This window comes from Monodon monoceros, unplaced genomic scaffold, assembly GCF_005190385.1.
Source record: "Monodon monoceros isolate NGI ecotype Baffin Bay Population unplaced genomic scaffold, NGI_Narwhal_1 Super_Scaffold_21, whole genome shotgun sequence".
Classification (NCBI taxonomy): Eukaryota; Metazoa; Chordata; class Mammalia; order Artiodactyla; family Monodontidae; genus Monodon; species Monodon monoceros.
The window spans coordinates 131,688,561-131,712,009 of NW_021703778.1; the positions used below are offsets into that span (position 1 = coordinate 131,688,561).

Consider the following 23,449-nt stretch of genomic DNA (forward strand, 5'->3'; position numbering starts at 1 on the left):
TCATTCAGCTAAAGAACTGGAATATTACTGCTGTGGCATCTGTTTGCACATTCCTCTATCATCTTAACCACCTACTTCCCCTGAACGCCATAAAAAATTACTGAACGATGAATCACCTTGCTGTACAGCTGAAACATTGTAAATCAACTATACTTCAATTAGAAGCATGTAATGGGGGAAAAATTACTGAATGTTATATTCTGGGACGTTTTTTTCCACTCAAAATTATGACTTTAGGTTCCACACATCTAACAAAACACTGGTTTGTTAATTTCACCAATTTACGGTATTCCATTTTGCAAGCATGTCACAATTCATTTATTTAGCTTCATGTGAATAAACTTTTGGGTTATTTAGTTGTTGCCAATTTTTTTGCTGTTATGTATAGTACTGTTATGAACGTTCATATATGATCTGTAGTGGATCTATTCACTGGTTTCTCTAAGGCATATTCCTAAAAGTGGACTCGCTCGGTCAAAAGGAATAGAGGTGTTGAACATGCTAAATGATGTCTAGATAGATTTCCTTAGCTCCACATCCTCACCAACCTTTGCTACTGTCAAACTTTTTCTTTTCAATCTAGTGTGTATAAAATGATGGGTCAGGGCTTCCCTGGTGGCGCAGTGGTTGAGAGTCTGCCTGCCAATGCAGGGGACACGGGTTCGTGCCCCGGTCCGGGAAGAATCCCACATGCCGTGGAGTGGCTGGGCCCGTGAGCCATGGCCGCTGAGCCTGCGCGTCCGGAGCCTGTGCTCCGCAACGGGAGAGGCCACAACAGTGAGAGGCCCGCGTACCAAAAAAAAAAAAAAAAAATCAATCAGTATAGTGTAAACCAACTATATGCCAACAATAAAAAAAATCAATTAGTATAATTCACCGTTTTAACAGAAAAACCATATCATCATCTCAATTCCAAAACACAGATTCGGAAAAACCATTTGACAAATCCAATATCCATTAACGACCAAAAAACAAAACAAAACGAAAAAGTTTCAGCAAACTAGAAAAAGGCAGAAACTTTCTCAATCTGAAAGAGGACATCTATAAAAATCCCAGAGCTAACACCATATTTGGTTCCCTTGTATTTACTGTCATTATTGATATATTTGAATTTGTTCCTTTATTTGTTCCCACTTTTTCTATTCTTTTCCTTCTTGTTGTCTCACTTGCTGTCTCTTGGTGCTACTCTCTCTATAATGTCTTCAAACTGATCTTCCTGTTCACTAACTCTCTCTTATTGCATATTTAACCATTTAATTATCAAAGGTTTTTCCCCAACAATTCTATTTTTATTTCTAAATGCTTTATTTGGTTCCTTTTTTTTTTTTTTTTTTTTCATTTTTGGCTGCATTGGGTCTTCGTTGCTGCCCACAGGCTTTCTCTAGTTGTGGTGAGAGGGGGCTACTCTTCGTTGTGGTGCTCGGGCTTCTCGTTGCTGTGGCTTCTCTCATTGCGGAGCGCGTGCTTCAGTAGTTGTGGCGCATGGGCTTAGTTGCTCCGCGGCATGTGGGATCTTCCCAGACCAGGGCTCAAACCCATGTGCCCTGCATTGGCAGGCGGATTCTTAACCACTGTGACACGAGGGAAGCCCTATTTGGTTCTTTTAAAAAATCTGCTGGGTCATTTTTGTTAGTTTCTTATTACTTGCTCATTTTTGTGATTTCATCTTTTCTTTCCTTCAACCTTTTATGCCATGGTTATTTTATATTCTACTCTGATCATTTTAGTATCTAAGGTCCTGGATAAGGAGTATGCCAATCAACTGTTTGACTTTTCTGCTGACTCTCAACCATGGCTGTTTGTTTTCTTGTTAGTTTATTGACCTTTTATTATGAGACCCTATTTGCCTGATTTTAATCTGTGGGTAAACTATGCATCTCAATTGGGCATGCTCTTTTCCAGAGAGCATTTACAGCTGTTTTGTAGGGAGTCAGGGTGTGATATAAACCTGGAACTACTTTATTCCCCTTTTAAAGATACAGACTTAATGTGGAAATTTCAATCTGGGTCCCTCTTCTTGCTACAAGTCCAAATGTTGACTCCTAATATTACTACTGTCCTAGAGTGCCTTTACCTTTCCAATTTGCTTTCTCCTTACAGCTCACTTGTTGGGTTTCAGCTCACTTTGGGATGGATTGAGCTAAAAAGTACAGTCTTTGGAGATTTTTTCTGACTGCTTGTAATTTCATTAATGTACTAAAGCATGTGTTTCATCCAAGATCTAGGCACTTCGCTATGGTTGCGTCTGTCAGAGTCTTCATCAGAAGCTGAAATCCAAACAATGAGCCTTCCAAAAGCAACCATATCGTCTACATTTGTCCAATAAGTTGAGTGAGAGCGCTTATTGGCTTTTCAAACACCATTTTCAAATTCCAAATTTCAAACACTCATAGAGCATCTGTAATCTGGGGTGCATTTTTAAATTAGATAAAATCTCAAATGTTATTGTTTATTAAATATTCTGCTTTAAACATTTGTTTCTTTAATTCTCTCTTTTCAAAATCTCCTCACAGTGATTTTTTAAAACCTCCTATATTAATCTATACAAATTTCTTGAAAACATTTTACTAAAGTTCAAACTTCCCAATAACTCTATAATAGTAAATATAATCATTAGAAACTTCCTCCATTCTATCCTTAACAATATTCAAAAGGTACCTACGTGAGAAAATTTAAAAGCTTGAGACAAGATAATCTGCACACTTCGAACACCCCTTGAAAGATATTTTAGATTCAACCCACATTTCAGATAGATGTTTAAAATTTTTGTTTAATTTAATATTACTTTCTTTAAATTAGAGGATTCTGCTCTTGATAATGTAATCTCCTATATCTTGTTAGCAAGCTAAAAATATCAGTCTACATAACTAACCTCACATTTACTGGTCATTACATAATCCCTTTTCAGCCTTGACCTCATATAATTGGTGTTCTCCATTATCTTCTATCAATCCTGCCCCAAATTAAACTGAGTTATCTTAATAGAGAGAGCCCTAGAGCAATAATTATAAGTTCTCAAGTCTAGCTCCTGTTCATTAAACAACTCACTTTGGATTCAGATGACAGACTCTTATGTATTTCCCTTTGGAAAATGAGACTACAGCAATATTGCTCTATTTCTCAAGGGTGCTGCAAAGAGAAACATGAAAGCTTTATTATTATTGTATCTATAAATTCTGAGCCATCCAGAATAAAGCCTTTCTCTGCAGTAACTTAGTAGTCTTAAAGGAATATTTGCTTTAAGCAAACATAGGCAAAACTTGTGTTTAAGAATCCACATACACTCAAAAGATAAATCATGGGTTGGTTAGGCTGATTACTGATTTTGCAAAAAATACCTATGAAAGTAGATATCCCCTTTAAAACATGACTCAAGTAATTCAAAATGAGGTTTACGTATTAATTAGCGGAAATGTGTTTTATCATACCTGTGTATATTCTTGAAACCAGAGATCCTGTCTTATTCTTCTTTGTGCCCTACCCCCCCAGGATCAAGCATTGTGCTTTGCAAAAAATAAGCCCTCAATATATGGTGACTGAACAGAAATAAACTGAACAGAACTTTAATTCATTATCTTCCTCCTCAAAATAAGTAGTAATGCCTTTATAGGACTCCAATATAATTTTTATTAATTTATATTATGTATTCACTTCAAATGAGTATAATATCAACTTTTTAAGGAAAATCCACCTACATGCTTTTGTCACCCTGGGGAGAGGGGTGGCCCACGGGGGGAAACGATCTTTGTACAAATTAACTCCAATAACGTTTCTAGAGAAGGATCTCCCTCCTCCCCCCTTACCTTTTCTTCCTTCCCTCTCACTCTGGCTTCTCAAAGTGGGTTTAAAGAATCATTTAAGTTTACTGAGTTGCCTTACCTGACTAAGTGCAGGTATCAGGATGGATTCCAATAAGAAGGAAATGAAATAATGTTCAACCCCACAGTGGGATGCAAGAAATCTGAGCAAATTCCTACCAGAAATAGATTTCTAGCAGAAGGTAGTTGGGAGCCACTGCTTTGTTCACATAAAAAGTGCTCAACTTCAGGCCCAAAATAAGCACTGGATTTAAAACAATAACAAGTAGGGCGAGTCAAATCAAAACACATCAATTAAAGAAGATAATGGTCCTAAAACCATCCACTACATCGCTGATCATCACTTGCCCAACACCTGGTACCTACAGACACTAGGGACACAAGGGCAGAAAGCTCTGACCCTGCCCTTAAAGAGGTTCGGAGAATTCAGTTAAGAGCACAAACTGATGATCAATGGCTGGGAAGACAGATTCATGTCGGTTGTGATACTAATAAAAATGAAATAGGATAGGTAAACACTAGAACTGATTTCTGACACTTTAAAAAATCAGAATATTTCATATAAAAATGGGAATTTTCAGCTTACCTCGGAAGAAATCTGAGATCTAGCATCACTGAACTCACATTCTCCTCCTGGCAACCATATGAACAGAATCTGTCTGGATCAGAGGGAGTGTGTGCTCTCTCCTGAAACACACCACTCCCTACTGTCTTAGGCACCTTCCTCTTTGCTCACTTACACTACCTGCCTAGCCCCTGACCCACTGGTTGCATGCAGAGATGTGAACATCTCACTAGAACAATGAATACATAATAGCACTTGATCACAATACATAATTTTAATTGATAAATGATATTCAAAGTTCATATTTATTATGTATTTACTCTATGTCATGCATTATCTACTATACACAAGCTCTCATTTTACTTCATAATAGGAGACAGGAACACCAATATCTCTGCTTTACACAGATGGAAAAACTGAAGCCTAAGGAAATTAAATAGCTTGGTCAATACCACAGTGCTTATTCATGATGAAGCTAACACTTAAGCTCAGGCATGCCCATGTGAGACCATAACCACAGCCATTTGTTTACTGTACTACTCATCAGTGCGGGCTGGGGGGTCTGAGAAGCTTCATAAAGAAGACACATACAGGAGACCAAAAAGCACATGAGAAGATGCGCAGCGTCGCTACTTGTTAGAGAAGTGCAAATCAAAACTACAATGAGGTACCACCTCACACCGGTCAGAAGGGCCACCATCAAAAAGTCTACAAATAACAAATAATAAATGTCGCTACTTATCAGAGAAATGCAAATCAAAACTACAATGAGGTACCACCTCACACTGGTCAGAAGGGCCACCATCAAAAAGTCTACAAATAACAAATAATAAATGTCGCTACTTATTAGAGAAATGCAAATCAAAACTACGATGAGGTATCACCTCACACCGGTCAGAATGGCCACCATCAAAGAGTCTACAAATAACAAATAATAAATGTCGCTACTTATTAGAGAAATGCAAATCAAAACTACAATGAGGTATCACCTCACACCGGTCAGAATGGCCACCATCAAAGAGTCTACAAATAACAAATAATAAATGTCGCTACTTATTAGAGAAATGCAAATCAAAACTACAATGAGGTACCACCTCACACCGGTCAGAAGGGCCACCATCAAAAAGTCTACAAATAATAAATGCCAAAGAGGGCGTGAGAAAAGGGAACCCTCCTACACTGCTGTGGGAATGTAAATTGGTGCAGTCGCTATGAAGAACAGTATGGAGGTTCCTTAAAAAACTAAAAATAGGGCTTCCCTGGTGGCGCAGTGGTTGAGAGTCCGCCTGCCGATGCAGGGGGCACGGGTTCGTGCCCCGGTCTGGGAGGATCCCACATGTCGCGGAGCGGCTGGGCCCGTGAGCCATGGCCACTGAGCCTGCGTGTCCGGAGCCTGTGCTCCACAACGGGAGAGGCCACAACAGTGAGAGGCCCGCGTACCGCAAGAAAGAAAAAAAAAACAAAAAACTAAAAATAGAGCTACTATATGATCCAGCTACCCCACTCCTGGGCATACATCCAGAGAAAACCATAATTCGGAAAGATACATGCACCTCAGTGTTCACTGCAGCACTGTTTACAATAGCCAAGACATGGAAGCAACCTGAATGTCCACAGACAGATGAACGGATAAAGAAGATGTGATACACATATATATATATATACATACATACAATGGAATATCACTCAGCCATAAAAAAAGAATGAAATAATGCCATTTGCAGCAACATGGATGGACCCAGAGATTATCATACTAAGTGAAGTAAATCAGACAGAGAAAAACTAATATCATATGATATCACTTATATGTGGAATCTTAAAAAATGATACCAAAAAATGATACAAATGAACTTATTTACAAAACAGAAACAAACTCATAGATTTAGAAAACAAACTTATGGTTACCAAAGGGGAAAGGTGGGGGGGAGGGATAAATTAGGAGTTTGCAATTAGATTAACATATACACACTCTATATATAAATAGATAACCAACAAGGACCTACTGTATAGCACAGAGAGCTCTACTCGGTACTCTGCAATAACCTATATGGCAAAAGAGTCTGAAAAAGAATAGATATATGTATAACTGAATCACTTTGCTGTACACCTGAAAGTAAAACAACATTGTAAATCAACTATACTCCAATATAAAACAGAAAGAAGGAAGGAAGGAAGGAAGGAAGGAAAGAAAGAAAGAAAGAAAGAAAGAAAGAAAGAAAGAAAGAAAGAAAGAAAGAAAGAAAGAAAGAAAGAAAAAAAAAAGAAAGAAAGAAAGAAAAGGAAAGAAAGACGACTTTGAGCTGAATGGTTTCTGTCTCTCCTGCCTGTCCTCTTTTAACTTTAACTTCATAGCTCTCTGTTTATAGAGTAGCATAGCACTGAGTATTATTTGCTATAGAATATGACAGAATGACTCTATATAGGTATATTTCTTGTATAGTGAGAACAATGTGATATTGCCCAGACGTGAATCATGACAGGCTTTTAACAGAGATGGGATTTCCTCTAAAGAGTGGGATGTACATGGTGTCAATCATGACGGCTATCTGGCTGTCAGTTGCCTAGGGATTGGAGGTGTGTCCTTCAACCTGGAAAGCAGGACAGACAATATGTAAGTGGAGTTGGGGGTTCCCTACTTGGCGGTGGGCCCTAGAGGAAATTAATATCTTTGTCTTGGCTATTCCACATGGGGGCAGGGATGGGAAGGAGAAAATAAGTTATCCTCAGAACAGGAAACAAGCCAAGAGTTGTGAAGCCAGAAAGCCTAGCAAGGTGCCTGAAAAACTGTTCCAGAGCTTTGGGTACCAAATATTAAAAACCTTCTCAGACCATGGAATGAGTCGAGGCCTGGGAGCCCTGGAAGCTCCTTAGCTAAGGTACGATCAGAGAGAAATGTGTACCTCATAAGCCTAATTCATTTTATTTCTTTTATTTTCTTGGTTCATTTGCTTTGTGTTGCCTTAGGTTGGAGCCAAGCATTTTTTAAATTTCTACTAATTTTAGTTGAAACAAATGAGAGGGTTTTCATCTATGCTTGAGCTGGAGTTTTAACAGGAAGTAGGGCTCCTGAGAGAGCACGTGAGGCAGATACCTTGAGAAAACCCAGAGGGAGCAATGTTGGGCCCCCACTGCGCAGCATGCAGGATCTTAGTTCCCCAACCCGTGTCCCCTGCTGTGGAAGCCCTGAGTCTTAACACTGGACTGCCAGGAAAGTCCCTCTTTATATTGTTGCTATAGAAGTTTCCACAGAATATTTTGCCTGGAGATATCAAACAATTAGAAGGGGACTTCCCTGGTGGCGCAGTGGTTAAGAATTCACCTGCCAATGCAGGGGACACGGGTTTGATCCCTGGTCCGGGAAGACCCCAAATGCCACGGAGCAACTAAGCCCGTGCACCACAACTACTGAGCCTGTGCTCTACAACCCTCGAGCCACAACTACTGAGCCCAAGTGCCACAACTACTGAAGCCGGCACGCCTAGAGCCTGTGCTCCGCAACAAGAGAAGCCACCACGATGAGAAGCGCGCGCACTGCAGCAAAGAGTAAGCCCCGCTCACCACAACTAGAGAAAGCCCGCGCGCAGCACCAAAGACCCAACACAGCCAAAATTAATTAATTAATTAATTTTAAAAAAAACAATAAGAAGGAGGTAGAATGGCTAAAGAAGAAGAAACACAGGTAAATGTAGGCAGAATCAATGTAAATCTTTCAAGACAAATTTAATATTTCCAAGTGTGAACACTTTTAAAATCTTGTAAGGCCATTCATATTGATGCATTATATTTTTCTTCTAATCTTTTCCTTTGGGGATATGTGTGCATTTTAATAATAAAAGGTAGTCTGATGCCAAAACAATTTCATGGTTATGAGCACAGCCTGATAAAGTGCAGTTGGTAATATTCTTACATTATTTTATACATTGTTAAGGTTTTTAATTATCGTACTCCGATGCAATAAAATTCTCAATGATTATACCAGTAAAAGGATAGTTATGTCTAGCCTCATATTGAAAAATCATGTTTGAAAAATCATGCTTTTTAAAAATGCCTTGAGGGGCTTCCTTGGTGGCGCAGTGGTTAAGAATCCGCCTGCCAATACAGGAGACACGGGTTCGAGCCCTGGTCCCAGAAGATCCCACATGCCGCGGAGCAACTAAGCCCGTGCACCACAACTACTGAGCCCGCGTGCCACAACTACTGAAGCCTGCACGCCTACAACCCGTGCTCCACAACAAGAGAAGCCACAGCAATGAGAAGCCCATGCAAGGGAGAGTAGCCCCCACTTGCCACAACTAGAGAAAGCCTGCGCACAGCAACAAAGACCCAATGCAACCAAAAATAAATAAATAAAATGAATAAATTTATTTTTTTTTAAATGCCTTGATTTTCTGCAAACATCTAAAATGTCTTTGAAATCTCCACATCCTATTGTGCAGTTGCAAGCTGCATGCTTGCTTTGACAACTGCAAAAACCACCACACATGGAAAGCCCTGCTTGGACCACTCCTCACAGGGATTGTCAGTTCTGGAGTATGAGCCCAGATGAAACACTCAGAACCAATCATCTTGCCTAGGATTCTGAACAATTCCCTCAAGAGAGACCTGGTACAGTTTCCTATAAATCATATATTTGTTTGGCCTGAGGCTGAGCACCTGGTTGCTGCATCTAAAACCTATTCTTAAGAAATAATTTACCTCAATAATAATGTAGGGGGACTTCCCTGGCAGCACAGTGGTTAAGAATCCGCCTGCCAATGCAGGCGACACGGGTTTGATCCCTGGTCTGGGAAGATCCCACATGCCGCGGAGCAACTAAGCCCGTGCACCACAACTACTGAGCCTGTGCTCTAGAGCCCGCAAGCCACAACTACTGAGCCCACGTGCCACAACTACTGAAGCCCACGCACCTAGAGCCCGTGCTCCCCAACAAGAGAAGCCACCGCAATGAGAAGCCCGTGCACTGTAACGAAGAGTAGCCCCCGCTCGCCACAACTAGAGAAAGCCTGTGCACAGCAACGAAGACCCAACGCTGCCAAAAATAAATAAATAAATTTATAAAAAATAATAATAATAATGTAGTACCTTTGCATGGTGATGTACAGTAACTAGGCTTATCATGGTGATAATTCTGAAATGTATAGAAATATCACATCCCTATGTTGTGCACTAGGAACTAACCTAGCCGGTCAATTATACTTCAAAAAGAAACGAACAAACAAACTCATAGAAAAACAGATCGGATTTGTGGTTACCAGAGGCGGAAGGTAAGAGGATAGAAAACTGGATGAAGGCTGACAAAAGATGCAAACTTCCAGTTATAAGATAAGTAAGTAGTAAGGATGTAATGTACAATATAATTAATATAATTAGCACTGCCGTATGTTATACATGGAAGTTAAGAGAGTAAATCATTTCATGGTATATGTAAGTCAAATCATCATCCTGTACACCTTAAATTTACAGTTCTGTATGTCAATCATATCCCAATAAAACTGGAAGAATAAAAAAGAAAGAATTCATCTAACCAAAAAGCTAAAATTATAGAAACATGCTTGATCACATGCCTATAAAATAATTGAGTGGTAGTGTGGTATGTGTGATATCTAAAGGATGATTCACCAAACTTTAAAATGTTTTCCATACTTTTTGATATCTTATGACTTATTTTTTTATAAATATCGAAAGAACAACACACACACACATACAACTCCCAAGAAGGGGCTCCCCTGGTGGGGCAGTGGTTAGGAATCGCCTGCCAATGTAGGGCACACGGGTTCGAGCCCTGGTCTGGGAAGATCCCACATGTCACGGAGCAACTAGACCTGTGCACCACAACTACCGAGCCTGTGCTCTAGAGCCCGTGAGCCACAACTACTGAGCCCACGTGCCACAACTACTGAGCCCACGCACCTAGAGCCCGTGCTTCGCAACAAGAGAAGCCACCGCAATGAGAAGCCCGAGCACCGCAGTGAAGAGTAGCCCTGGCTTGTCGCAACTAGAGAAAGCCCATGCGCAGCAATGAAGACCCAATGCAGCCAAAAATAAATAAATTAAATAAATTAATTTATTTTTTAAAAAAGACTCCCCAGCATAAATATCAATTTTTTATTTCTCTAAGCTGGGGCTAAGTTCTCTCTCCTATCTCTCACAGTCCTTTTTCTGTAATTGTTTTGTGATACTTTCCCACCTTCTACCTTGTGTGTCTGTTATTTATGTATTTATCATAACTTCTACTAAAATTTACACAAGATCCACTCTCACTTCTTTTTATTATCTGAATGACCAAATACTTGCTAAGTGTACACATAAATGAATGAATAAACAAAACCACTGAATATGTACAAAGCTAAATCCTTTTGTCATCATGAGCCATTATATAAAATTTCCTAAGTGTCTAAGAGTGAGCTTTACTAAGCAGTGTAACTTTCTGGTGCTGGGCAACAAAGATGCAGGAAAAAAAATGGGAAGAATCGACTCTATAACAGTGCTTACTTAATTGTGACTACAACAATAAATAAATTCCCTATGATAAGAAAGCACACCAGAAAACTTAGAGTGAATGTCAGTTATCTTTCTTCAACAGCAGAATTTGTAGCAAAGCTTTATGGTAATACATCATAATATTGATTCTAAATATTTTTGAAATACCACTGGCTATGTGAGCATTAGCAACAGACATGTGATGACCACTCCGAGAGCTGAGTAATTTACTGTACTAGCCTATAGAATATACAGGTACTTAAGAACAGAGACCTATCATAAATGCCAGAGAAAGTATGATGATTTCAGGACAAGCCACCAAAGTGACTTACCATAAGGGGTAATCAATGACTGAAATCATTGCCTCTGTTATTGAGGCAAAATTAAATCCAAAGCATTTTCAAGAACAAAAGCCAAAACTTGTATCCATTCTTAACATACTCAGAGTAAAAATTAGAGTGAACATCCTTAACTTCATACTACAGTATCATAAGTAATGGACAGTTCAAATTTACAACACTCTACTGGATCTTTAATATTATGTCCACATAGCAGCTCCCAAAGGTAAGTCACATAAACTTGGCTTCATAAACATGGACTTGAGATGAGATCTTTAACTACACTTTCTCATTCATCCATTCTAGCTGCCTTCTGAGTTGAAACATTATATGAGAATTGAGAAAATAATAAGAAAATATTCTCTGAAAAGGAGTGCATATTGGGAAGACCAAAAAAAATTGATTTTGTGAATTAAAGTGCAGTTGAAGAGCAAACACTTCTCTCATAAAAATTACATGGGCTCTTAAGAATCCTCAATGGAACTATTAAAGAAAAATACCTGAGGCTTCTCCACAAAGCCACTTAAAGAATGCATTTCCCAATTCATTTCTGATTGACCAATAAAAGACAGAAACTAAGCACCTTTTTTTCAGTACGAATTAGGAGATCACACAGCCAAAAAATATCACTCAGTCATCTGAACAAAGGCATACTTTTCAAACACGGCTTTCTCCTGAAATCCCTATCTATTGAAATTCCTGTTATTGTAGAGAGAATCCTAGAACAGAGACAGAACTGAGAATTCCAGATAAGAAAGGAGAGATAATATCACTGTCTTTCAGCAGAGGAAATGAAGAGATGATGAAAATGTATATAGGACATGCTCTCAGAGGACTGTGGAAAAAACATCCATGAAATTAAACACACAGATGTGCACACACACACACTCACGAAGGGAGGAAAATTGATGTCACTGAAATAGATTAAACAACAAATGACAGAAAAATGACAGCCTTCTGCCCCATGTGTGCTACCTCGCTGGGAAAAGATGTCAAAAATACAATCTTTCAAAACCTAAATATAAGGACATCCAAAATGGTCTTCGAAAAACAAGGAAAAAACGGTCAGAAAAGAGAAAATTGAAGTCAAATGATATATTTGGTCTTATTTCTTAAAAATCAAGACATTAAAAAAATTAAACATGACTTTCCTGTTGGATACTAAGAATTAAAAAACTCTTTATATGTTAAAAAGGTAATATGCTATATGTTTATATATAACGTGTAGTATGTGAAAAAAAAAAAAAAAAGGTAATTCCCCGGCATGTCAATAACCCTGTAATAAACCCCGTAATAAACAGGCACTTTGAAACAGATGAGGAAATGGGAGTTGTCTGGAATAACGACACGGGATTTTACAGCCCCACCACTCAGTCTATTATGCCTATAGAAACACATTTAATAGGACCAGTCAGATTGAGAATTCACATTCTCCAGACCAAAGACACTGGTGTTTCTTCTCGTCTTGCAGAAAAGCAATACATTAACCCAGGCTCATCTTGAGAGAGTCCAAGCAAATTCACCCTGTTCCCAAGTCTGTCTGGTCAGCACCATGGGGAGCACCAAGTGGTTTCCCACCTCTCACAGCTGGAAGGCCCGGCTATTGACTTCCAAACTTTAAGGGAGAAAGTGCTGGGGATGTGAAGAAGGTTTACCAACACCTTAATCACAAGATCTGAGACACATCCGTTTTTGTTCTCTTACCTCCCACACATTCTTAGGAACCTAGTACCTGGTACAAAGAGACCCACAGTAGATTTTTTTTTCTGAGTATTGAACTGTTAAAGCCATAACCTTCCACCCTACAGAATTATTGCTACAATGTTACAGCACAGATGAATTTCCATCTTCTGTGGAAATATAGGAAAGGCAGAAATAAGTCTGATTTGTTTAGAGTAAATAGATATCTTCATTTGGACTTCTAAAATTCAGAAAGCAGAATTACGTTCAGTAAGAAATATTGAAGGCCTTAGTCCATTTGATATTAGTATTAAAATATTTTAAAGACAGTTAACCCAAATGAAAGAACTCCAAGTAAGTTTTCATAAGCAATCAGAAATTTTAAGTTGCCGTTTTGGAGCAGAGGAAGATATTAACATTCAACCAAAAAGGACGTCAACCTAAACAAAGATCATGTCCAAAAATAAGATTATGCAACACTGTTAATCAACTGTACTCCAATAACAATTAATTTAAAAAGAACAAAAATTAGCTTATGTACATATATATGTACCTGTATATATATATACACATATATACATATACATGTACTTTGCCATTACCCAATTTTTGAATTAAAAGTTAGAACACTTTGTCATGTTTATATTTCAAAGATGCTGAATACAGCCCTAGTAGAGTTATGCCTGAGATAAGTATAATGCATTTTTTATCATCCTCAAAGCATTTATTCCCTAAAAAAAAGAAAAAATACAGACATGTAAAGTGTATCAGACAAGGTGACAGATAAACCATTATCCCTTCAAAAATCAAACTGCATTTTTGCTGACAAGGTAAAAGGCACACTGAAATAGGCACAAGGCAGTACGCAATTATAGAAGCAGGCTTTCTTCAATGCCTGAGAAATATAAACCACACCAAACTTCTCCCACTCTACCAATGCACATCTCTCAAGTGGGCGTTCCAGAGGCAGAGCAAGTCTGCCTTCAGAGCCAGCTGGAAAACTCCTCAGAAGCAGACCTCCTATTACAAGTTGAATTGTGTTCCCCCAGAAAATATGTTTAAGTCCTAAACCACAGAACTTGTGAATCTGACCTTATTTGGAAATAGAGTTCCGGCAGATGTAATCAAGCTCAGATGTAATTATCGGGGTGAGTCCTAATCCAATGGCTGATGTCCTCATAAGACAAGGGAAATTTGGGCACAGAGACACACAGAGAGAAGAGGTGAAGATGGAGGCAGAGACTGCAGTGATGCTGCCACAAGCCAAGGAATGCCTGAGGCACCAGAAGCTGGAAGAGGCAAGGGACGATCCTCAATGAGAGGCTTTGCAGGGAGCGCAGCCCTGCCTACAACTTGATTTCAGACTTCTAGGCTCTAAAATTGCAAGAGAACAAATGTCTGCTGTTTTAAATCACCCAGTTTGTGAGGCTTTGTTATGACAGCCCTAGAAAATTAATACACTCCCTTAGTCATTATGTTGTAGAAACATGAAGGAGAAGACAACAAGACAGGGTACCACACAGATACAAATTTTAGGCTCATCTGGGACATTGACTATCCCTTAAAAAATAAACATTCAGAAATTTCCACAAAGGTTCTTGCTCCTTGGGTGTGTGGTGTCTAAAAGGGGCAGGTCTCTTGTCCATACCTCACTGAGACAAATACCCTATTCTCTGGAGAACTGACATTTATCAACACATCAGACACAGAGATTCAAACTTGAAAGGTAGATAACTTGACATCACACAACCTCGTTCTAAGTAAGAATAAACTATCTTCCCCTGGGTCCAATGCTATGGAAGAATTAAAATGTTTCATCCAGTCAAAGCCTCAGGCTGCACTTATATTCCTGGACAAAGTGGAAAAACATGCACTGAAAATGGAGCCCTCCAATACATCCAGGAATCTATCGATTTATCGATTTAAATAAGTGTAGTCACTCCTGCTTTAAGAGGACTAGATAGACCAGCATAAAACTAATTGTGACATTATTAACATATACTAATTAAATATAAATTGTACTCCCTGGTATTTAGGAGAAGAGGTGTGCTCATTCAAAATCTTGTCTTAAGCCCAACAACATAGCAGAAAGAATATTTTTAAACCAAAAATGTCTTTTCATAAGCCTTGACAAGGATCATAACTTCGATCAAAACTGACAAAATATGTTCTCAAAAAGAAGCTGGAATTGAGCTGTGTAGAAGAAAAGCACTAAAACTCTAGGACATCTTAGGCAAGTTAAGAAAATTCTCACACATCTCAATATAACTGCCATCATCTACTAAATTTAGAAAAGTATTGCAGTTTCACAAGTATGGATTATTCACAAACACAATTTTTTTCCTCTGATTAAATGAGCCCTGCCGGGTAAAGCTGTCATCTCTAACTCAGGTTAATTTGGGGAAACCTGGTCTTTCCAGATGGCATCAAGGAGAGCAGACAGCTGATATGAGACTACATTCCAAGTTTTTATCTTAATGTGGAGAGCAAGAGCTGCTGGCCTCTGAGCTCGCTTTGATCCATTTCTTAAACCAGTACTCCATGGAATTCACATTCCTCCTAAAATGTCACATTTCTCCGCCAGAAAACTACCAGCATTACCCTGAAAGTCTGCAATACACCCTGCTGCAAACCTGGCTGAACCACCTTCTCTGTTACAGAGTAGACAAAATATAACAGCACATCCTATGTCTTTACTGAATCCAACACATGGCTAATTTAGTGCCCAAAAGCTTACCTGTCTTCCTGATTAGTTTAAGAAACAGCACTACAAATCTCTGGGCATTTTGCAATCCAGCCAGGAGCTGTTCACCTGCCAAAATGCTGATTAATTCAATGACCTTTCATTATATTTCCCGACTTCTCATTTGTGGATGTGCAGCTGTGCTCCAAGCATCTTTTTTCATGCTCAAAGCCAATGTCTTGGAAAGTAAAATTTGGCAAGAATTTCTCAGCCTTAACAGGTGAGGAGACTGTCTATCTCCAAAAAGTGGAACATCTAACCCAGAGACGTAATTAAGGGAGAATGACCCAGTGTTAACAACCAGAGCAGTGTTACGAAAATACAATCCACATTAAAACTTCCACCCAAGAAAATCTGGTGGGGAAACTCAAGTTTTCCATTAAACCAGTTTTCTCAATTCAGCCTGCACACTGAAATCATCTCAGGCAACTCTTGAAAAATGTTGATGCCAGATTCCATCCCAACTGAATCAGAATCGCTGGGAGAAGGACTCGGTCATTAGGATCCTTTAAAAGCTCCCCAAGGTGATTCTAATGTTCAACTGTAATTGAGAACTACTGATGTAGAGCAGGGGTCAGCAAGCTTTTTCGGTAAAGGGCCATCTCATAAATATTTTAGGCTCTGTGGGCAATTAGTCTCTGTCACAACTAGTCAACTCTGCTGCTCTGGCACAAAAGTAGCCACAGACAATACACAAATGAACAAGTGTGGCTGTTAATTAGGAACACTGAAATTTGGATTTTATAAAAACTTCTACATGTCACGAAATACTATTCTTTTGATTTTTTTCAATCGTTTGAAAATGTAAAGACCAATTTTAGCTTGCCATACAAAAACAGATGGCAGGCCGGATTTGGCTGGGCCATGGTCTACTGACCCCTGATCTACACTACACACAGAATATACTTATCCTGGATCTTTTCTCAAAGACAACAGTTGCTCAGTGACTCACTGAATCTGTCCCAGAAAAGATCCCCTTCAAAGCATGGATACCTTCAGATTCGAGTTGGTCCAGACCATAGGAGGCAGCTGTATTAACATAGCTAATGGATGGAGCAGCAGTTCTCTCTGAAGATGCCTCAGGATCAGCAAGCGCTGGGGAAGTGCTAGGTGCTTCCTCCATTATCCCAGGGGGTGTCACTGGAGAACCCACAATTGGTGTGAACAACTCTTCATTCGGCCCTGTGACTGTGTCCATTAGGTCTGCCAAACACAAGAGACATGATCCAAAGATGATCAGTATGGGGAATATATACATATGCTTTTACTTCTTAAGCAAGAAATGACGAATGAAGCCAGTATTCTTATATACAGTAAGTTTGGCACTTAGACCAGCTCCTCCTTCCCACATTGTACCAATCCAGCCACCGGAGGCAAATACTTTATCTTCCAGGAAAATATATTATCTCAAATCAGAACTTTGTTTTCAAATGTTAATCTCCCGTTTATTCTATTCACAATATTATGGATTTTGTGGGATTTTATATAACCTATTACCAAAGGTAGAAAATTTAACAAAAATTTATTTAAATATACCCCAAGGATGACTTTTAAAAATCAAGTCAAAGAGTAAAAGCTTAGATCTGTGTCTGCAATATGCTCAATTTTAAAACAGCCAAATTTAGCCCCAGATATTCCCAAATCTAGAAACTCTAGAATAGTAGTATTTTGCAAGCTTGGTGGATCATCAGAATCTCTTGAGGTAATTTTTTAAATGTCAGTTTTCATGCTTTCTACATATCCCAACATACCGAATCAGAACCTCCTTGGTGATGAAGCCTGAGAAATTATTTGTGAAAGCTCCCAGGATATGGATCCACAGATTCTCATATACATTGCTGTTTGCAGTATAAATGGAAGCAACCACTTTGGAAAGCAGTTAGGCATTGCCTCCTAAAGTGAAATATTCATATGCCCTATTGTCCAGCAATTCAGTTCCTAGGTATATACCCAAGAGAATCTCCTACACACGTGCAATGGAGAATACGTAAAAGAATATTCATGGCAGCCGTGTTCACAATAGCCAAACCTGGAAATGACCCAAATGCAAATCACTAGAAAAGACTGGATGAAGATTGGGTGAATAAACTGTGATACATTTTCATAATGGAATATTGCAAGCAGTCAAAGCAAAAGAGCTGCGGTAAGTAAATATAGGCCTTAGAATATTAAGTAAAAAAAAACAAAGTCCCAAAAAGGCTATCCACAGCACAATACTGTTTTGATAAAGTAAAAAATCTAAAAGTTTTAAGTGTATAATATCAGGAGTACATACAGACACGATAAAACTAAAAGAAAAGGAAGTCAAGGAAATGATGAACACAAGATTCAGGTTAATGGTTAACAGAGGAGGATGGGGTTTAGATGGGAAGGGTCATGGGGTTACCTGTAGATTACTGACAAGATCCTAAGGGTTTTTTTTGCAGGGGAGGCCGGCAGGCAGGATTAGAAGGTATTTATTACATTGTTAAAGATAACTCAGTTAATAAATAAAAGTAGGATTTACTTAGACCAACGATGAGACAGAGACATGAAGTCCAAAAATAATAACTAAATAATAATAATAATTTTTGTATTCTCAGGTGATTCTGATGATCACCCAGATTCCAAAACTTCACTGTCCTTAAGATATCAGAGCATCTGTGGGCCTCCTACATAGAAAGTACTTTTTATACATTATTCAAAATCCTTAAAATAACCCATAAGACAGGTAGGCATTATTTAAAGAGGAACAAACCAAGGCTTGGAGACATTAAGAAACTTTCTTGAAGCCACAGTGCTAGTGAGGGCCAAAGCTGGGATTCAAACCCACGTCTTTGTTGGTTTCACCCCCAGGTCCTTGCTGGTTTCACCCCGCTGGCACCTAGCAGCCAGACATGTCAAACTAGGAGAGAGTTCTCAGGAGACTCGGCCTTCATGGGCCTCAGAGATGAGCCACCAGGAGATTTTACTTGGGAACTAACCCCTTGTCCTTTAGCTGTGCCACACCTCTCCAAACAAGAAAGAGTTCACCTACCATTCCTGCTGAAAAAATATACTTCCAGGTGAGGGGTGTGTGTGTGTGTGTGTGTGTGTGTGTGTGTATGTGTGTGTGTGTGTTTGTGTATTGTGTGTATGCGTGTGTGTACGTGTGTATGCGTGTATGTGTGTGTGTATGTGTGTGTGTGTGTGTGTGTGTGTGCACCTTGGTGACAGGGCCATCTGCCTCACTCATTCTATTCCTCATCAACTCAGAAAAGATCCACCCCCAAAACACTGAGCACAATTCTCTCCCTTACAGACCTTCTACAGCGGGAGTAATTTCGAAAGACATAGGAACGGGTGTCGTTGAAACCACAGTGGCCAGAGGCTCCCATCTTCTCGACAGCTGAGTAACACCAGGAGCATCAGCTGTGGCAGAGGGCAACTCTTTCCCTCCCTCAGTCTCGACATCTCCTCTGGTAACCTCGAGGGTAGAAACCTGCTGCTCTTGCACCACTGAAGATAAAGTGGCTTCTGCTTCTTGAACAGCTGTTGTCATCTCTTGAGTGATGATGCCTTAAAAGGGAGGAAACAACATTTTTAAATACACTGAATCCCTATACCTGAAAAAGTCACTATATAATTAGTAATTAAAAACAAAAAAGCAGACAGCCATTTCAGGGAATGAGAAGGGAGAGAAACAAACTGCCAGGAAATAAATGTTTTCAGTGTCGCTGTTTTCAGGAGTCATGAATCAATCTAAGACAGAGATAAAGATGTTAATATAAAAAACAACAGAATAACATTTAAAACAAAACAGGAAAATCAACAGCTGAGCTCCCTTTTATGAATATCAACATAATCAATTTGCTCAGAAACAAATTATACAAAACTAAGTTCAAAAATGCTCAGAAGCAGGGACTTCCCTGGTGGCACAGTGGTTAAGAATCCACCTGCCAATGCAGGGGACCTGGGTTCGAGTCCTGGTCCGGGAAGATCCCACATGCTGTGGAGCAACTAAGCCCATGAGCCACAGCTACTGAGCCTGTGCTCTAGAGCCCACGAGCCACAACTAATGAGCCCACGTGCCACAACTACTGAAGCCTGCACACCTAGAGTCCGTGTTCCACAACAGGAGAAGCCACAGCAATGAGAAGCCCATGCACCACAATGAAGAGTAGCCCCTGCTCACCGCAACTAGAGAAAGTCTGTGCACAGCAACAAAGACCCAATGCAGCCAAAAATAAATAAATAAATAAATAAAAATTTAAAAAGAATTCTCAGAAGCACTTGTGTGTATTAATTTTCACATTTGCATTCCTGAAGGGGAACAGGAACTTGACATTTTGAATTAAAGGATACTAATTACAATAACTAATGTTTACTGAGTTCTCATTACGTGCCATACACACAGTGCTAAGTGCATGATGGGCATTATCTTTTTTTTTTTTCATTTATTTCTGCTCTGATCTTTATGATTTCTTTCCTTCTGCTAATTTTGGGTTTTGTTTGTTCTTCTTTCTCTAGTTCCTTTGGGTGTAAGGTTAGATCGTTTATTTGAGATTTTTCTTGTTCCTTGAGGTAGGATTGTATAGCTATAAACTTCCCTCTTAGAACTGCTTTTGCTGCATCCCATAGGTTTTGGATCACCATGTTTTCATTGTCATTTGTCTCTAGGTATTTTTTAATTTCCTCTTTGATTTCTTCAGTGATCTCTTGGTTATTTAGTAACGTATTGTTTAGCCTCCATGTGTTTGTGTTTTTTACGTATTTTTCCCTGTAACTCATTTCTAATCTCATAGTGTTGTGGTCAGAAAAGATGCTTGATATGATTTCAACTTTCTTAAATTTACTGAGGCTTGATTTGTGACCCAAGATGTGATCTATCCTGGAGAATGTTCCATGTGCACTTGAGAAGAAAGTGTAATCTGCTGTTTTCGGATGGAATGCCCTATAAATATCAATTAAATCTCTCTGGTCTATTGTGTCATTTAAATCTTCTGTTTCCTTATTTATTTTCATTTTGGATGATCTGTCCATTGGTGTAAGTGAGATGTTAAAGTCCCCCACTATTATTGTGTTACTATCGATTTCCTCTTTTATAGCTGTTAGCAGTTGCCTCGTGTATTCAGGTGCTCCTATGTTGGGTGCATATATATTTATAATTGTTATCTCTTCTTCTTGAATTGATCCCCTGATCATTATGTAGTGTCCTTCTTTGTCTCTTGTAACATTCTTTATTTTAAAGTCTATTTTACCTGATATGAGTATTGCTACTCCAGCTTTCTTTTGATTTCCATTTTCATGGAATATCTTTTTCCATCCCCTCACTTTCCGTCTGTATGTGTCCCTAGGTCTGAAGTGGTTCTCTTGTAGACAGCATATATTTGGGTCTTGTTTTTGTATCCATTCAGCAAGCCTGTGTCTTTTGGTTGGAGCATTTAATCCATTCATGTTTAAGGTAATTATCGATATGTATGTTCCTCTGACCATTTTCTTAATTATTTTGGGTTTGTTTGTGTAGATCCTTTTCTTCTCGTGTGTTTCCCACTTAAGAGAAATTCCTTTAGCATTTGTTGTAGAGTTGGTTTGGTGGTGCTGAATTCTCTTAGCTTTTGCTTGTCTGTAAAGCTTTTGATTTCTCCATCGAATCTGAATGGGATCCTTGCCGGGTAGAGTAATCTTGATTGTAGATTCTTCCCCTTCATCACTTTAAGTACGTCATGCCACTCCCTTCCGGCTTGTAGAGTTTCTGCTGAGAAATCAGCTGTTAACCTTATGGGAGTTCCCTTGTATGTTATTTGTCGTTTTTCCCTTGCTGCTTTCAATAATTTCTTTTTGTCTTTAATTTTTGCCAATTTGATTACTATGTGTCTCGGCGTGTTTCTCCTTGGGTTTATCTTGTATGGGACTCGCTGCGCTTCCTGGACTTGGGTGGCTATTTCCTTTCCCATGTTAGAGAAGTTTTCGACTATAATCTCTTCAAATATTTTCTCGGGTCCTTTCTCTCTCTCTTCTCCTTCTGGGACCCCTATAATGTGAATGCTGTTGTGTTTAATGTTGTTCCAGAGGTCTCTCAGGATGTCTTCATTTCTTTTCATTCTTTTTTCTTTATTCTATTCCACAGCAGTGAATTCCACCATTCTGTCTTCCAGGTCACTTATCCGTTCTTCTGCCTCAGTTATTCTACTATTGATTCCTTCTAGTGTAGTTTTCATTTCAGTTATTGTATTGTTCATCTCTGTTTGTTTGTTCTTTAATTCTTCTAGGTCTTTGTTAAACATTTCTTGCATCTTCTTGATCTTTGCCTCCATTCTTTTTCCGAGGTCCTGGATCATCTTCACTATCATTATTCTGAATTCTTTTTCTGGAAGGTTGCCTATCTCCACTTCATTTAGTTGTTTTTCTGGGGTTTCATCTTGTTCCTTCATCTGGTACATAGCCCTCTGCCTTTTCATCTTGTCTATCTTTCTGTGAATGTGGTTTTTGTTCCACAGGCTGCAGGATTGTAGTTCTTCTTGCATCTCGGGCATTATCTTATTTTATCCTCCCATATGTACTAAGGGGAGGTAGGTACTAATATTCTATGGAAGCCATATATCATAGTGGCCAAGAACCCAGGCTCTAGACCCAATTTGCCTGGGTCTCAATTCGGACTCAGCCACCTACTATCTGCATGATCTTGAACGAATTACTTAATTTCTCTGGGCCTTGAGCTTCCTCAGTGGTAGAATGGAAATAATAAGAGTATCTATCTCATAGCATTTTTACAAAGATTAAATTAGATAACACATGTAAAATAGTACATGCCCAGTGCTTCGTAAGTATTCAATAAATATCAGCTATTATTACCTCATTTTACAAACAACTTAGGTGTAGAAAGGCTAAGGAACCTGACTCAGGTTACATAGTTAGGGCTCTTAACCACTGTGCTAACTGTGCTTATCCCATCAACAGATGAATGGATAAACACACAGACACACAGACATACACACACATACACAGAGGAATATTATTCAGCCATGAGAAAGGAAATCCTGCCATTGCCTAAGGAACAACTTGGAGTAGCCTCTGTAGAAGATCTGCACTTGCTTTTAAATCATAAAACAGAATGAAACCGACCTGTGGGGTATGACGTATCTATCAGAGGTCCACTTTCTTTACAACATTATAATCCACTCAAATACATTATTAAAGACTATTTATAAGGGTTAATATTTGCCCCCTTCCTAGGGAGGGGCTATGCTGGAAATTTCAAATACTGAGCCACTGTGAAAACTTAATTTCTAGAAGACTCTGTTATCTCTCTTTTTTTAAATACTAATCCTAGATACTTAGCACATTACCAAGTCTGGTAAATTATGCAATGAGAAATAACATTCTAGAAATAGGTGAAAATGTTTTCTCAAAGTTTTTATTAATGACTTCATTGTTCTTCCTATTACTAAAAATATTTTTCCTCAGAAACAATTTATTTGCTTTAAAATAGTGTTTCGGTGTTTTTTGGTTCCATTTCCATTTCCAGTTCCATTTCTTGGTCTCCAAACAGTTTGGACTATTTTTTCTTTGAACTGGAGATTTTTACATTTGATGGATTGATATACCTGGTTATAAGACAACCTTACTTGTGCTTCATATTCATATTTGCTCTTTGTGCCATTAAGTTTTTTTCTGAAATAAGATCACACATCTCTTGAGAGATAGGATTCATTGCCCTTTTTGTATCTTTAGCACCTAAGACAATGCTATGTTTGCCACAAAAAGATAATATATAGTTTTATCATTTTAAGCAGTATGCATTCTCCATGTTGCCCTCATTTTTTAAAGCATAATGAACACTTCTGAGAAAAAATATGTCAAAATA

At 38.8% G+C, this 23,449-nt stretch overlaps 1 protein-coding gene across 1 annotated transcript in view; it reads right to left on the minus strand.

Moving 5' to 3' along the window:
• Positions 1 to 23,449, minus strand: part of ARMH4 (armadillo like helical domain containing 4) — a 125,898-nt gene that overhangs the window by 96,777 nt on the left and 5,672 nt on the right. Inside the window, exons 2-3 of the mRNA XM_029239379.1 lie at positions 18,907 to 19,161; positions 16,618 to 16,827 (exon numbers count right to left, since the gene is read on the minus strand). Of these exons, the coding sequence (XP_029095212.1) occupies positions 16,618 to 16,827; positions 18,907 to 19,161 (465 nt within the window). The remainder of the gene's footprint in view (positions 1 to 16,617; positions 16,828 to 18,906; positions 19,162 to 23,449) is intronic.